This window comes from Marmota monax, unplaced genomic scaffold (genome assembly GCF_021218885.2).
Source record: "Marmota monax isolate L192 unplaced genomic scaffold, Marmota_monax_Labrador192_F-V1.1 WCK01_AAM20220418_F8-fsc00179, whole genome shotgun sequence".
In the NCBI taxonomy this organism is placed as follows: Eukaryota; Metazoa; Chordata; class Mammalia; order Rodentia; family Sciuridae; genus Marmota; species Marmota monax.
In genome coordinates this window covers 2,452,552-2,466,564 of record NW_026695200.1, presented here as the reverse complement: position 1 = coordinate 2,466,564, position 14,013 = coordinate 2,452,552, and the positions used below count along the sequence as shown (strand labels likewise).

Sequence of the window (14,013 nt, the reverse complement as noted above, 5' to 3'; positions counted from 1 at the left end):
CCATGGACTGTACCAAAACACTGGTAGAACTAAAAGTCAAACATACTGAAACTGCAGAATGCAAAATCAACAGAAAAAAAAAATGAGGAGCATGTCTATGCACTAATAATGAACTACACCAAAAAAAAAAAAAGAAAGAAAGAAAGAATGAAAGAAAGAAAGAAAGAAAAATCAAAAGAGCAATCCAATTTACCATAACTAAAAAAGGGGGGGAAAAACTTAGGAGTCAATTTAACTACGATAGTGAAAGACCCATACAAGGAAACTTATAAAATGTTGATGAAACAATTGAAGAAGACATAAATAAGTGGGAAGTACCTTATGTTGACAGATTAGAAAGATTAATATTGTTAAAATGCCCATACTGCTTTTTTTTTAGTCAGCTTTTTCATCACTGTGAACAAAAGACCTGACAAGAACAATGTAGAGGAGGAAAAGGTTATTTGGGGGTCATGGTTTCAAAAGGTCTGAGGCAGAGCTGTCACTGATTCCAATGCTCTGGGCCTAAGATGAGGCAAAACATCATGGATAAGAATGTGGAGGAGAAGAGCAGCTCAGGACACGGCCACAAGACAGCAGAGAGAAAGTCCCCTCACCAGGGACAAAATACAGACCCCCAACGGTACATCCCAAATCACCTGTCTTTTCCAGCCACACCCTACCTGCCTATAGTTACCACTAGGTTAATCCCTATCAGTGGATTAATGTACTGACTATGCTTAGGCCCTCACAACTCCATCATTTCACCTGAACCTTTTTGCATTGTCTCACACATGAGCTTTTGGAAGATGCCTCATATCTAAACCATGATGCTACACAAAAAAAGACTATATATTAAACATAATAATAATCAAGATTCCAATATTCTTTTTCTTAGAAATAGAAAAAATAATCCTAAATTCATATGGAATGCCCCCCAAATCCCAAAGAACTAAAGAAAATGATGTATAGCACATGATAATAAGAAGCTACAGTAACTAAAGCAACATGCTGTTGGAAAAAAAAAAGGCACATCAACCAATGGAAAAAAATAGAGAGCCAGAAATGAACCTGTGTATGTACAGACAACTGATTTTCAACAAAGGCGCCAAGTATAAAAAAAAAATGGCAAAAGGTTAATATTTTCAATATAGGTGTTGGGAAAACTGGTATCCACATGGACAAAATGAAATAAGATTCTCATTTCATACCATATGTAAAAATCAACTCAAAATAGATTTAAGATTTAAAGATAAGACTAGAAACTATAAAAGTACTAAAAGAAAATATTGGGATTTTATATTGGTTCGGATAAGAATTTTTTGGATTTAACTCAAAAAATGAAGGTAACATAAGCTCAAACAAATGGGTTACATCAAACTAAAAACTTCTGCACAGCATAATAATGACAGTACATAGAGACAACCTACATGAGGGAAATATTTGCAAGCCATACATTCAATAAGGGGTTAATATCCAAAATATATGAAGAGCTCAAATAACTCAAGAGCAAGGAGAAAAGACTATTTAAAGCAGGCAAGGATCCAACAGACACTTTTCAAAAGAAGACATACAAATGGCTAAGAGATATATGAAAAATGTTGACATCACCAATCACTAGGGGAAATGAAAATTAAAACCACAATAAGATACCATCTCATGCCTGTCAGAATGTCTATCATCAAAAAGAAAAGAGGAAAGGTAAATATTGGCAAGGAAGTGGAGAAAAGATAACCCTTGTATACTGGTGATGGCAATGTAAAATAGAAATACCATCAGAGAAAATTTTATGGAAGTTCCCTCACCTAAAAAGAAAAAGGAAATTTCTATATGATCCACAATCCTCCTTCCAGATATTTGTCTGTAAGATTTTAAATCAGTTTGTCAAAGTGATGTCTGTACTCACCATTGTTCATTCATTCACAATAGTCAAGTTATGGTATCAACTAAATCCACCAATAGATGAATAGATTAAAAAGTGTGCTATAGAAAGTGGGCTATATAAATATATAAAGCAATAAAATTTAGCCTTTAAAAAGAGGAAGAACATTCTATCATCTGTGACAACATGGATGGAACTGAAGAGTGTTAAGCTACATGAAATAAGCTCACACAGAAAGATAAGTACTGTGTGTTCTGTCTTAGTAGGTATAGAGAGAGAAGAGGGGAGGGGAGGGGAGGGGAGGGGGGATAGTAGAGGATAGGAAAGGCAGCAGAACACAACAGACACTAGTATGGCAATATGTAAATCAATGGATGTGTAACTGATGTGATTCTGCAATCTGTATATGGGGTAAAAATGGGAGTTCATAACCCACTTGAATCAAAGTGTGAAATATGATATATCAAGAAATTTGTAATGTTTTGAACAACCAACAATAAAAAAATAAAAAATAAATAAAATAAAATAAAACAACTAAACTCATAGAAACAGAGCAGAATGGTGGTCACCAGATGCTAAGTGGTGGGGCAATGAGAATATGATGGCCCAAGGGTACAACATCTCTGTTGGACAGGAGGAATTTATTTTTGAGATCTATTGCACAGCCTGGTGAATACAGTTAATAATAGAGTATTGTGCTTTTCAAAATTGCAAAGAGAGGCGATTTCAGACATCCTTACCACAAAAATATAAAGTATTTTCAGTGAAGGCTATGTTATCTAGCCTGATTTATTTATTCAACATTGATTCATAAAACATAACAGTACTTTATACTTCATAAATATGAATAATTATAAATTTTCAACTAACAATGAAAATTTAAAAATTAAAAAGAGAATAAGTCAAGATAAAAATTAAAATATCACAATTATGGTTAAGTTAAATATGGAAACGATCATATAAATACAGACTGAAATAATAAACTCAAATTCTACTATTTTTAAAATTATCTAAAATAAGCTAGGGGCAGTCATATCATTTATAGTTAGTTTTTTAATATAAATGCCATAAATTGATGACATGTTTTATTCACCATTATATCTCAATGACAATATTTTCAGAAACAAATTTTCTCTCTCTCTCTCTGTTCACACACACACACACACACACACACAAATGAAAGAACAGGTAATCAATACAGTAAACTAAAAGAACAAATCATTCTTTATGGTGGGACACAAAAAGCACATCTATTTATAGTGAAGAGTGAGATAATACTGACACTGTTGTCTATTATTATATAAAACAGAAAACAAGTTTTTAAAAAAACTATTTAAAAAGAGGATAAAATCATCACTATATCCACTTTGAGTTGAGTTTTGTGCATGGTGAGAAATAGAGGTTTAATTGTGTTTTGTTGTATATGGATTTCCAGTTTTCCCAGGCTATTGGGGAAAAAGGCTATCCCTTTTCCAAAATATGTTTTTGGCACATTTGTCTAATTTGAGATAATTGTATTTATGTGGGTTTGTCTCTGTGTCCTCTATTCTGTACCACTGACCTAAAAGTCTATTTTGGTGCCAGTACATGCTGTTTTTGTTACTATTGCTCTGTAGTGTAGTTTAAGTTCTGGTATAAGAATTGCTTTAGCTATTCTGGGTTTCTTATTTTTCTAGATGAATTTCATGACTGCCTTTTCTATTTCTATGAGGAATGTCATTGGGATTTTGATTGGAAATGACCATACTACCAAAAGCACTATACAGATTTAATATAATATTCCCCAATAGATTTAATATAATCTGTATAGTGCTTTTGGTAGTATGGACATTTTGACAATATTAATTCTGCCTATCCAAGAACAAAGGAGATCTTTCCACTCATACATTGCTGGTGGGACTGTAATTTGTGCAGCCAATATGGAAAGCAGTATTTAGATCCCTTGAAAAACTGGGAATGGAACCACCATTTGACCCAGCTATCCCACTCCTGGGTTTATACCCAAAGGACTTAAAAACAGTATACTATAGTAACACAGCCACATCTATGTATATAGAAACACAATTCACAATAGCTAAATTGTGGAACTAACCTACATGACCTTCAGTAGATGAATGGATAAAGAAACTGTGGCATATATACACAATGAAATATTACTCAGCATTGAAAGAGAACAAAATCATGACATTTCCAGGTAAATGGATGGAATTGGAGAACATTATGCTAAATGAAGTAAGCCAATCCCAAAAAGCCAAATGCTGAATGTTTTCTCTGATATGTGGATGCTGATCTATAATGGGGATTATGGGTGGGGGATGGAGCATGGGAAGAATGGAGGAACTTTAGATAGGGCAAAGGGGAAGGAGGGGTTGGAAAAATAGTGGAATTCGATGAACATCATTATCCTAAGTACATGTATGAAGACATGAATTGTGTGACTCTACTTTGTGTACAACTAGAGACATGAAAAATTGTGCTCTATATTTATACTATGAACTGAAATGCATTCTGCTGTCATATGTAACAAATTAGAGTAAATAAATAAATTTAAAAATCATCACTATAAATAATGACTTTAAAAGTAAAATCCTTAGGAAGAGTAACTAACCTGTTGGAAAGAAAAGCAGATTTTCCTTGCTGGATATGATTTTGGATAGATGCATACATCAAAATAGTTATAAACATAAAGATTATAAACACAGAGATCAATGGCCTTCTCACATACCAGGCAAAAACATCTAGAAAAATAAAATGAAATGATCTCATTCTTTATGGAATCACATTTTTAAAATAAGAATAAATGTACCAAGAAATGAAAGGGTGGTCAGTTGAAAAAATAGCAAAACTTCACTAAAAGCTATAAACAAAGAATGAATGTGGACAGGCAATGTTCATATAGGAAAGGATGAACACACAGTTTTTGATCTTCCAAAATTAATGTTTAATGAGCATAATTCCAACAAATATCAAGCTATATTATAAGGAATTTGATAAAATATGATTCTAATGTTCCTATGAAAGAGTAAACTGGTAAGTATTAGGACAAAGAACTAGCCATGTGAGAAAAACATTGAATAGCTCCCGCAATTCTTACACCAAGATACTTTCCTAGAAAGTGAAACTCTAAATATAAAATATGAAAATACAAGTATTACAGAAAGAATTGGAATTCTAATTTAACCCTCACGTATGTGATACTTCTTTTTTTTTAAATTTGTTTAGTTGTTGACGGACTGTTTATTTTATTTTAATGTGGTGCTGATGATCAAACCCCTGCCTCACATGCTAGGCAAACACTCTACCACTGAGCTACAGCTGCAGGCCATAATATTCCTCTTTAAAAAATCAAGCAGTGCTATACACTCTAGATTTTTTTTTTTTTTTTTTTTTGTACAAGGGATTGCATCCAGGGGCATTTAACCACTGAGCCACATCCCCAGCACTTTTTTAAAAAAATATTTTATTTAGAGACAGGGTCTCACTGAGTTGCTTAGGGCCTCTCTAATTTGCTGGCTGACTCTGAACTCAAGATCCATCCGCCTGCCTCGTCCTTCTGAGGTACTGGGATTACACGCATACACTATACTCAGCCATACTCAAGATTTTGATGATAGCATAATAAATAAGATGGTAACAGCTCTCAGAGAGTTTCGATTTTCATATGGCTCTCCATCATCATGGATGAAAACATGCAATAAATTGACAAGATAATGTGGAATATGGATAAGTCCTATAATAAAATCAAAGAATGTGATGTGATAGAAAGTGAAGAGCTCATTAGAGAAGGGCTCTCCTTATGAGAGTGAGATCTCAACTATACGATTACATTATAATGATGTCAAACATGGATTTCTAGTGAGAGTATTCTACATCAAGCCAAGAGCATGTACAAAGGCACTGAGACAGGGACATTCTTGATGTTTCTGAGGAGTGGGAAGAAAGTTCACATCATGGGAGTATGATGAGGGAGAATCATTTTAACAAGGGAAGAGCTAGAATCAGGAGTCTTGAGTAGGGAGAGGATGCCAAGAAAGGAAACTGATTGTTGAACTGGTCAGGGACTCATTCTCCAATTTTGACAGGAGGTAAAGAGTGAGAAATAAGCCTACGAGGTGGCCTTTTTGTAAGGAGAATAGGAAGAAATCACTGCATTTTTCAATTAAAGTATGAGGTAACATCATCAAATGAGAGTAAAGGAGGAAGTGTGAAGAGAAAATGAAAAATCCTTATAAAGAAGGAAAGAGGGAACATGCTAGGTTTGGGGGAAGAAATGTACAAATCTGAATTTAAAGTGAGAAAAAGAATTTTCTCCAGTCCTGAGAGATGAAGAAAAGGGATAGATTATTTACATTCACCTAAATAATCATAAATCCCAATCCAAGTGTCAGAATCCTAACACTAATATATTGCTTGTTTGCTGGTGGGAATATAAATTGACATAATCACTTCTGGAAAGAAATTAATCAATATGTTACTTAGTTACATAAAAGTAATTGTGAGATGGTGACAAAATGGGTATTTAGGAGTTAGGTACATCTGCACTCAGTCATATGTGCCCAAATGTCCCCTGAGTTTGCATCCTTTTTGCCACAAAAAAATGTAGTTGAGCAGAACGACTGTATAAAATACAGTTTGGGAATAAGATGCTACCTAAGCCCATTAGACGACTTAATTTGAATCTTTTGAAGTAAGTTCTAGTTTCAATTTAATGTTGCATCCAGCATTTTAAGTTTAGGAATGGCAACTTTAACAATTTTAAGCAATTTTTAACATCAAGCAGGAACATTACAATACATTTTTTTTCCAACAGATTTTGCAATAAACTTTTCAGGCAAAATAAGAATTACTTTGTTTTGATGAAGATCACTTACCCTAAGGCTCCCAGGTGTTTTTGGAGCAAATCAAATTATATTTGCAACCCTCTTGCCAACCTTTTAGTATCAGAGAAATGAATGCAGACAGATGAAAAAAAAAAAAAAACAGACAACATTATAAAACATGCTTAATGGCACAAAGTGAGACATTCAATGACATTGTAGGATCAGGAAATAAAAAAGAAGGTCAGGAAAATGATACAGGACTGATACCACCCCTTCTCAAAGAAAGCAGAAAATTTCCATGCAGCAGAAAACAGAGCAGCTGTGGTGTAGACAGGGGTAAGGCCCATGAGTCTTAGTCAGCAGAGCTCTTCCTGATCCCTTAAAGGGTATTACTGCCCAAGAACCTTCAGAGAACCTATATTCTGCATTAGGATGATAATGGGCTCTATGCAGACCATCCTCTGGCCTCCCATGGTGAGCTGGGCCTTTGCCAGAGGTTTGGTTCATCATCATGATCAGCTAAGTTCAAGTGGTAAGCATAAGCTAGTATGGGCCAAAGTTTCAAGCTGAAAGGGCTAGAAGACTCAGGAAAAAAATGGTTCATGATTTACAATAACCTTTTATCTCAATGAGCACAATCACTCTCAAACATCTGCGTGAGCAGTCTGGGACTACTCTGGAGTCCTCAGAGTTAAGGATCAATGATTTCCCAGAATAAGGCCAAGTTGACGTATGAACCTACGTCATGGATGGCTCATCCACAGCCAAAGATCTTCCTCTGTCCCAGATAAAGCAAAAGCCCTCATTGATCCTGGTACTGCAAAGGCTGGGCATGTATAGGAAGTGGAGACCAAAGGAGCTAAGTGGAGAATGACTTAGCAGTTCATGCTACTGGTAGATAGAGAGGGTGAAGGTCAAGCACAGTATCAGTGGTGAAAAGAATCCAACCTTAAGGTCTCAGAAATTCAGGCAGTCCAACTCAAACCCACAGCAAGCCATAAAGCAATCTCTGTTCCAAAGGAGCTTTCTTTAGGAGCATTTTGTAAGGAAGAGAGCAGTAGCAACCCCAGTGTATACAATCCTTCCAGAATGGAGAGTCTAACTTTGGTGTTCTCAACTGTGCCCAATCTCCTCCAGGCTCAGACCACAGTAGAGATGATTCTGACAGATGGTTTGATCCACATTTTTTTGCTTTACAATGGTGCAAAAGCTATATGCATTCAGAACATATCTTACTTCAAATTTTGAATTATGATCCTTTTCCAGGCTAGCAGTATGCAGTCTGAGACTGTGCTAATGCTGGGAAGTGACAGTGAGCCATACATAGCTCCCAGTTAGCCTGTGGGATCAAGAGGGGAAGCCACTGACACTCTTTACAACAGGACTATGTTGCAAAGCTAGGAAGTTTTGTAGGTTAGGTACGTTTGATGCATTTTTACTTATAATATTTTAAATTTATGTAGAGTTTTTTGGAACACAACTGTATTGCCAGTTGAGGAGTGTCTGTACTTTATTTATAATATATTGTTGAGTTACCTACATTGGCCCAGCCCTGGTTTGCCAGGTCACCAACATGATTCAGCAAATATAACAACAAAAAGAGAAGTCAGCTTTTGGGTCAAAGATAGGATAAAGGGTGGCCCATCAACGTGAGCACTCACACCTTATTTTTTTTAATCAAAAACCATGATATGTGTGTGTTGTGTTTGTACAAACATAATATTTGTTTTATACATAAATATCAACAAAGTTTATAGAGAATAGCATAGAATGAATGTGTATATATATGAATTATTAAAAATAATCAGTATTTTAATGATCAATGTGATTTTTGTCCAAAAGTTCAAATTAATCTCTATAACAATTTAAAAAAAATATCAAGGCAGAAATTTCTATATCAGCCAATTTTAAGAAGTCAGATGGCAGTATGGAGCTGAGCACATGAAGAATATGGTGGAGAGTTTCTTTATGACAGCTTGTCCAGGTTCACATAAACCTGAAGAATTATTTCAGAAACATAAGGCCAAAATAAAGATCTAAGGTATATATTGAGAGTACATTTAAATAAAATAGCTACATATTTAGAGATCCATTTTCTAATTTAAGAGGCTATTTGAGAGGCATAATGGATGTAAACTTGACTAGAATAATTATGTGTTAGGTCACTGCACAAAGTCTATTGCTAAAAGTTTCCCATAGCTTATTACTCCATTATGATTTAACTTTCTCATATAAACTTACAGGACAAGTGTTAGAGACAAAATTTTTCATCCCTGTTTTGTGGTGTTAAATCCAACACTTTGAAATGAAATTTGGAAACTTACTACAGCACTTTCATGCATATTATAAAACTTTATCCCAAAAGAGTTCAAGCTCTCTGCTTTTAACAAAGGCATCCTGACATACTCTTCTTCTGGTATGAAAATGAAGAATGCAGAAATAAAAATGGAGCAAACTCAAATAGCAAGTTTGGCTTAAAAGGTCAAAAATTAAGATTAATTTTTGATATTTGCTTGTTGCTCCCCGCAACTACACACGTACATGAACACATATACATATACATGTGTACCATTCACATATACCTACTGGTTTGTTCTGCTTAAATCTTTTTGGGGGGAACTACAGGGAAGGTAAAGGACTCATTATTTAATGTTCACAAGACTTCTGGGTAATAGTTTGAACAAAAGATATACTTGTCAGAACCTCCATAATTTTATAACCACATTTCTCATTTTTTGCGGGAAAATATAAAATGCTGAAGACCTTTCAAAGAAACCTCAGGCTAGACTGTATGCATGTGGTACTAGGGATTGAACCCAGGGGTGCTCCACCACCAAGCTATATCCTAAGCCCTTTTTATTTTGCATTTTGAGAAAAGGTTTAGCTAAGTTGCTGAGGCTAGCCTTGAATTCACAGTCTCCCTGCCTCAGCCTCCTGAGAAGCTGGAATTACAGGCAGGTGCCACCTCAACCAGCTGTGAATTACTTTTATAAAATAACACCATGGCTTGATTTACACATGTTGCTTTTTTCTCTTAGAGTTAAAAAGTCTGATATGGTGGAAACCCCAACTTCCTCCGTAGTAGTATAGTTTTGAGAAAGTCATTTCCTATTTAAGGCAATCTTAAGTAATTCACTTTACTTAGCTTGAGGCACTACAAGTCACAGTGGTGTGAATTTCAATACATATTATTATGATTTAATTTTGAGCTTCTGGAGTCTCATTAGAAAACTCTGGACTCCAATTTATACAGGTGTTTAACTCAGAACTTTGAACCACTACTAGAAGGCCTCAGAGGCACTTTTAGGTGAGGAGATTGAAAAAGAGACATACACACACACTCTACTACTACTACTACTACTACTACTCTAAAACAAAACAAAACAAAAATCAGTGCAAAATCAAAGCAAGGGATCAAAGGTTTTTAAGAGCACCATTTATCAAAGTGATATTCAAAAGAATTAACCCCTAGCAGTAGTGGAACACCCTGGGAAGGTCTCCTGGTTTCCAGAGCAACCAGGGAAGCCCAGGTCCTCCTCTAGGTTCAGGAAGGCAGCCTGGCTTCCTGATTTGAGTGATTGCATTCTAAGACCCAGAGAAAGAGATTTCTCATCAGGAAGCCTCTCAGTTAGTAATTCCCATAAGTATTCGTGGCACCACCTCGATAAAACTCCATGGAGAATATACCTTACAATCTTGCAACTGTGCAAATAGCTTTGGAAAAAAACTTTATTAAAACCTCTGGTATGTCAGGGCAATATTAATTACAGGCATTTGTGGCTATGATACAGGAAATCCATCCTAGGGGAATTTGTGCTCTTAGATATGGCAACCCAATTATATACAATGCACTCAAGGAGGCTGCTTTGCAATTGATGACTATTTATAGTAACAGTAATGCCCCAAATATTGGGGTGATAAGATTTTTTTTTCTGCAAAGCTCAAAGTATTTCATGCATGTTTCCTAATTAATATGAGGACACAGCCTCACTTACTATAGTCAGTGAGAAATTCAATGGCAATGCACCATGGAACTGTAAAACTGTCCCCGAAAAGGCAGACAGACCTGAGCCCATACAGCACCGTCCCATCCGGGTGAAGGCGGATCATGCGGTTTTTCACTGTCACTCCATGTACAAATGACTTTTTGTCATTTAAGAAATATGTGTCGGGCACCCATAGCTGGTCAGCCACTCGATTGTCAAGGGTGAGGTTGAGAGGGATCCCAGAATAGGCGAGCCTTTTATCTCTCCAATATTGTTGGAAATACATGGTCAAGGTATAATCCTGGGGGAAGAAAAAGAAAAGAAAGATTAGTTGCTGCCCATCCATAGGTGTAATTCCTCCATGACTGGCCACATTGAGGTTGAAATCCAAGCTCTATAATGAATATCCAGGAGGAATAGATATCATTTTAAGGCAGGGTGGGAAGCAGTGGTTGTTTCCTTGTGAATGCAAATACCTGGTTTAATGGGTACAGTATATGAACAGATGTGTGTCATGCATACAAATGGTCTGTTTTATTTAGTTAGGAAGCAGACTAGACAAATTGCCTTTTAAGAGATAGCCACAAAGAAATAAAGAAAAAAAGAAAAAAAAACCATAAAATCAGGGTGCTGGCGGGGAATCTGATCATTCCCCTAAGTGCACTATCTTCCACTAGGCAAACAGATGCTTTAACCACCCACAACAGATGAGCTCTTTCTACACTCTCTCTCTCTCTCTCTCTCTCTCTCTCTCTCTCTCTCTCTCTCTCTCTCTCTCTCTCTCTCTCTCTTTTTCTCTCAGCATAGCAGGTGATTCAGTGAGAAGAAAATGGTAAAAGGGCAAATATGATGTTGTAATTAAGATGTGGGCAATATATATATATTTTTTTTCCTTTCTTTTATTTTGGCAATCACTATTCAATTCTGGATAATCAAGTCTGAAAATTTGGTTATAGTCACAAGACATTCCAAATTCTATTGTGTAAAGACCCAAGCTGAAAAATCAAAGGCATGCATGTTAATTCTCTAGTCAGAGAAGAAAAAGTCTCCTCTGTTCCAGGCAGTGCTTTCTGAATCCGCACCCTATCAGGTCATGTCTGCAAATACCCTCACTTTATGGATGGTGAGAGGTGGATAAAAAAATCAGTTCAAGAGTTCATCCTGAACATCCTCCCACAGCCCATCCAACACTCTTTACGCTGTCTTACCAGGCAGTTCTGGGTGTGGCTAGTTGAAGAACACCTATTTATTACTGCTCTCAACAGTGAGTATAGAAGGTTAGAAAATGATAAATATCAGATGTCAGCCTTGTCTTTAGTCAAGCACAGCAAGAAGAAGTAAGAGAACTCATACATGTTGAGCAATATGTTTTAAAATGGTAAAGCCCAAAATAATGAGAACAGAGAGAGGCAAGGAAATCCAAATGAGCTGGAGTATTTTTATTGTTGTTGTTGTTGTTTGGTACTAGGGATTGAATTCAGGGGCATTCAACCACTGAGCTACATCCCTAGCCCTATTTTGTATTTTATTTAGAGACAGGATCTCACTGAGTTTCTTAGTGCAACTCGCCATTGCTGAGGCTGGCTTTGAACTTACTATTCTCCTGTCTCAGCCTCCTGAGCTTCTGGGATTACAGACGTGTGCCACCGCACTCAGCAACCTGGAGTTTTAAGAGATTTTATCTATGGGGTTTGCAGTATGACCAGTGGTAGAGCACTTGTCTAGAATGTGCAAAGGCTAGGGTTCATTCCTCAGTGCCATTAAAAATAAAGATAAAAAAAATACTAAATGAAGGAAGAGAGGTTTTATTTGCACCTTGAAGGAAAGGTAGCATTTGAGTAGATAAGAAGAAAGGGGAAACTTTTTTCCAGGCACTTCATGGGCAGAGTTCTGTGCCTGCCATTACTTGTGTGGATGCTCACCACCTCCCCCACCTCCAATTAAAGTTTTTCACAGAGAAGTTGGCTCTAAACATAGGTCTCACTTAGCTAGATAGTAGGCAAAGGGCATGAAAAAAATGCTTGGGCATCTCACATTTACAGTACTAATGATCTCTGAAGAGGGCTGTTTTGCTGGAATACAGGATTCATGGAGTGGTGGGCAATGCTGCACTCCAAGTCAGGGGCCAGAAAGAGGACTCAAATGCTAGCTTTGCAACCAGTCAAAGCCAATGACAGTTTCTGGGTAGAAAAGTGATTCTATCCAGTGTATCAATCATGTGTCTTTGTTTACTGTATTCTGATATTTTAATGTCTGGGGCTTTGCTGACCCTAGAGGTACTATCCAGGCCTCTATTCACCATCCCACAGGACCAAGGTATACAGACCAAAGTCTGTATGCCCCAGAGACCTGAAATTACCAATCCTGAGCCTGCTTACCCTATCTCCCTTGTTCCTTCCCAGAGAAACCACAATAAAGTCCTTCCCTATAGCTGCCCCTTTCCCCCGCCTCCTGACCTCCCCCGCCACCCAGTGTCTGTGTGGCTCCACAGGGTATAGGGTCTCCCCTCCTCTTAGGAACTGGGAGGAACCAGCTATCCTGCCAAGGGCAGCTGACTCCTGATCTGTGGGCCTCACCATATCCAAAGGGTAAAGCCTATGTCTTAAAACACTAAACAGGGAAAACAAAATCTGTTTGGCAAAGGTACTTTCAATGGGTAAAAGGGAAAGTGGTAAGGAATCCAGAGTGAAGCACAAAGTGCTTGTTGGTAGGAAAGAGGGGAGAACAGGTGGGAGGAGGGTTCCTAGCTAGCCATGTCCTGGAAAGTTCCCAGATAAAATGTTCAAGTAGAACATCAGATAAAGAGTGGAACTCCACAGTGCACGGTCTCATCCAGCCATCACCACTGACTTACAGAGGGGAAGTCATGGTGGCATAAAGAAGATGGGAACAAATCAGCAGTGGCAGCTAAAGGATTTCCTGTTTGAATATAACCCTCCAAACTCTTTTCTTATTGGAACAGAAGAGTTTCACTTGCTTCTTTTCTTAATTCCCAGCCCCACCTCCTGGCCCCTGAGTCATGAAGTCTAGCACTCTTGGCAGAGCCCCCTTCAGACAGGCCTGCACGTGTCTTTCCATGAGAAAGAGGAATACAACAGTGTGTGCTGGGAGACCGGCTGTCATGCTCAGTTCCAAAGCTCGGGCCTGGGGTTTTATTTTGGATGGTGTCGCTCTCCACACCATCAGCAGCACCTCATTTGGGTCTTCTGCATTTGCTGATATGACTTGTGTGGGTTGTGGGGAAGAGCGTAGGGAACAGAGAGAAGAAAAAAAAAATAGTATTCAAGTCCAAACCTACTGCATCAGCTCTGCCTTGTAAGGTACCAACAATTACATCATGGTGATG

The 14,013-nt window shown here is 37.3% G+C and overlaps 1 protein-coding gene across 2 annotated transcripts in view; it reads right to left on the bottom strand.

Moving 5' to 3' along the window:
- Positions 1-14,013, bottom strand: part of Gabrb3 (gamma-aminobutyric acid type A receptor subunit beta3) — a 227,062-nt gene that overhangs the window by 64,178 nt on the left and 148,871 nt on the right. For both annotated transcript variants that reach the window (XM_058574066.1, XM_058574067.1), the window contains exon 4: positions 10,748-10,968. In XM_058574066.1, coding sequence (XP_058430049.1) covers positions 10,748-10,968 — 221 coding nt within the window. The remainder of the gene's footprint in view (positions 1-10,747; positions 10,969-14,013) is intronic.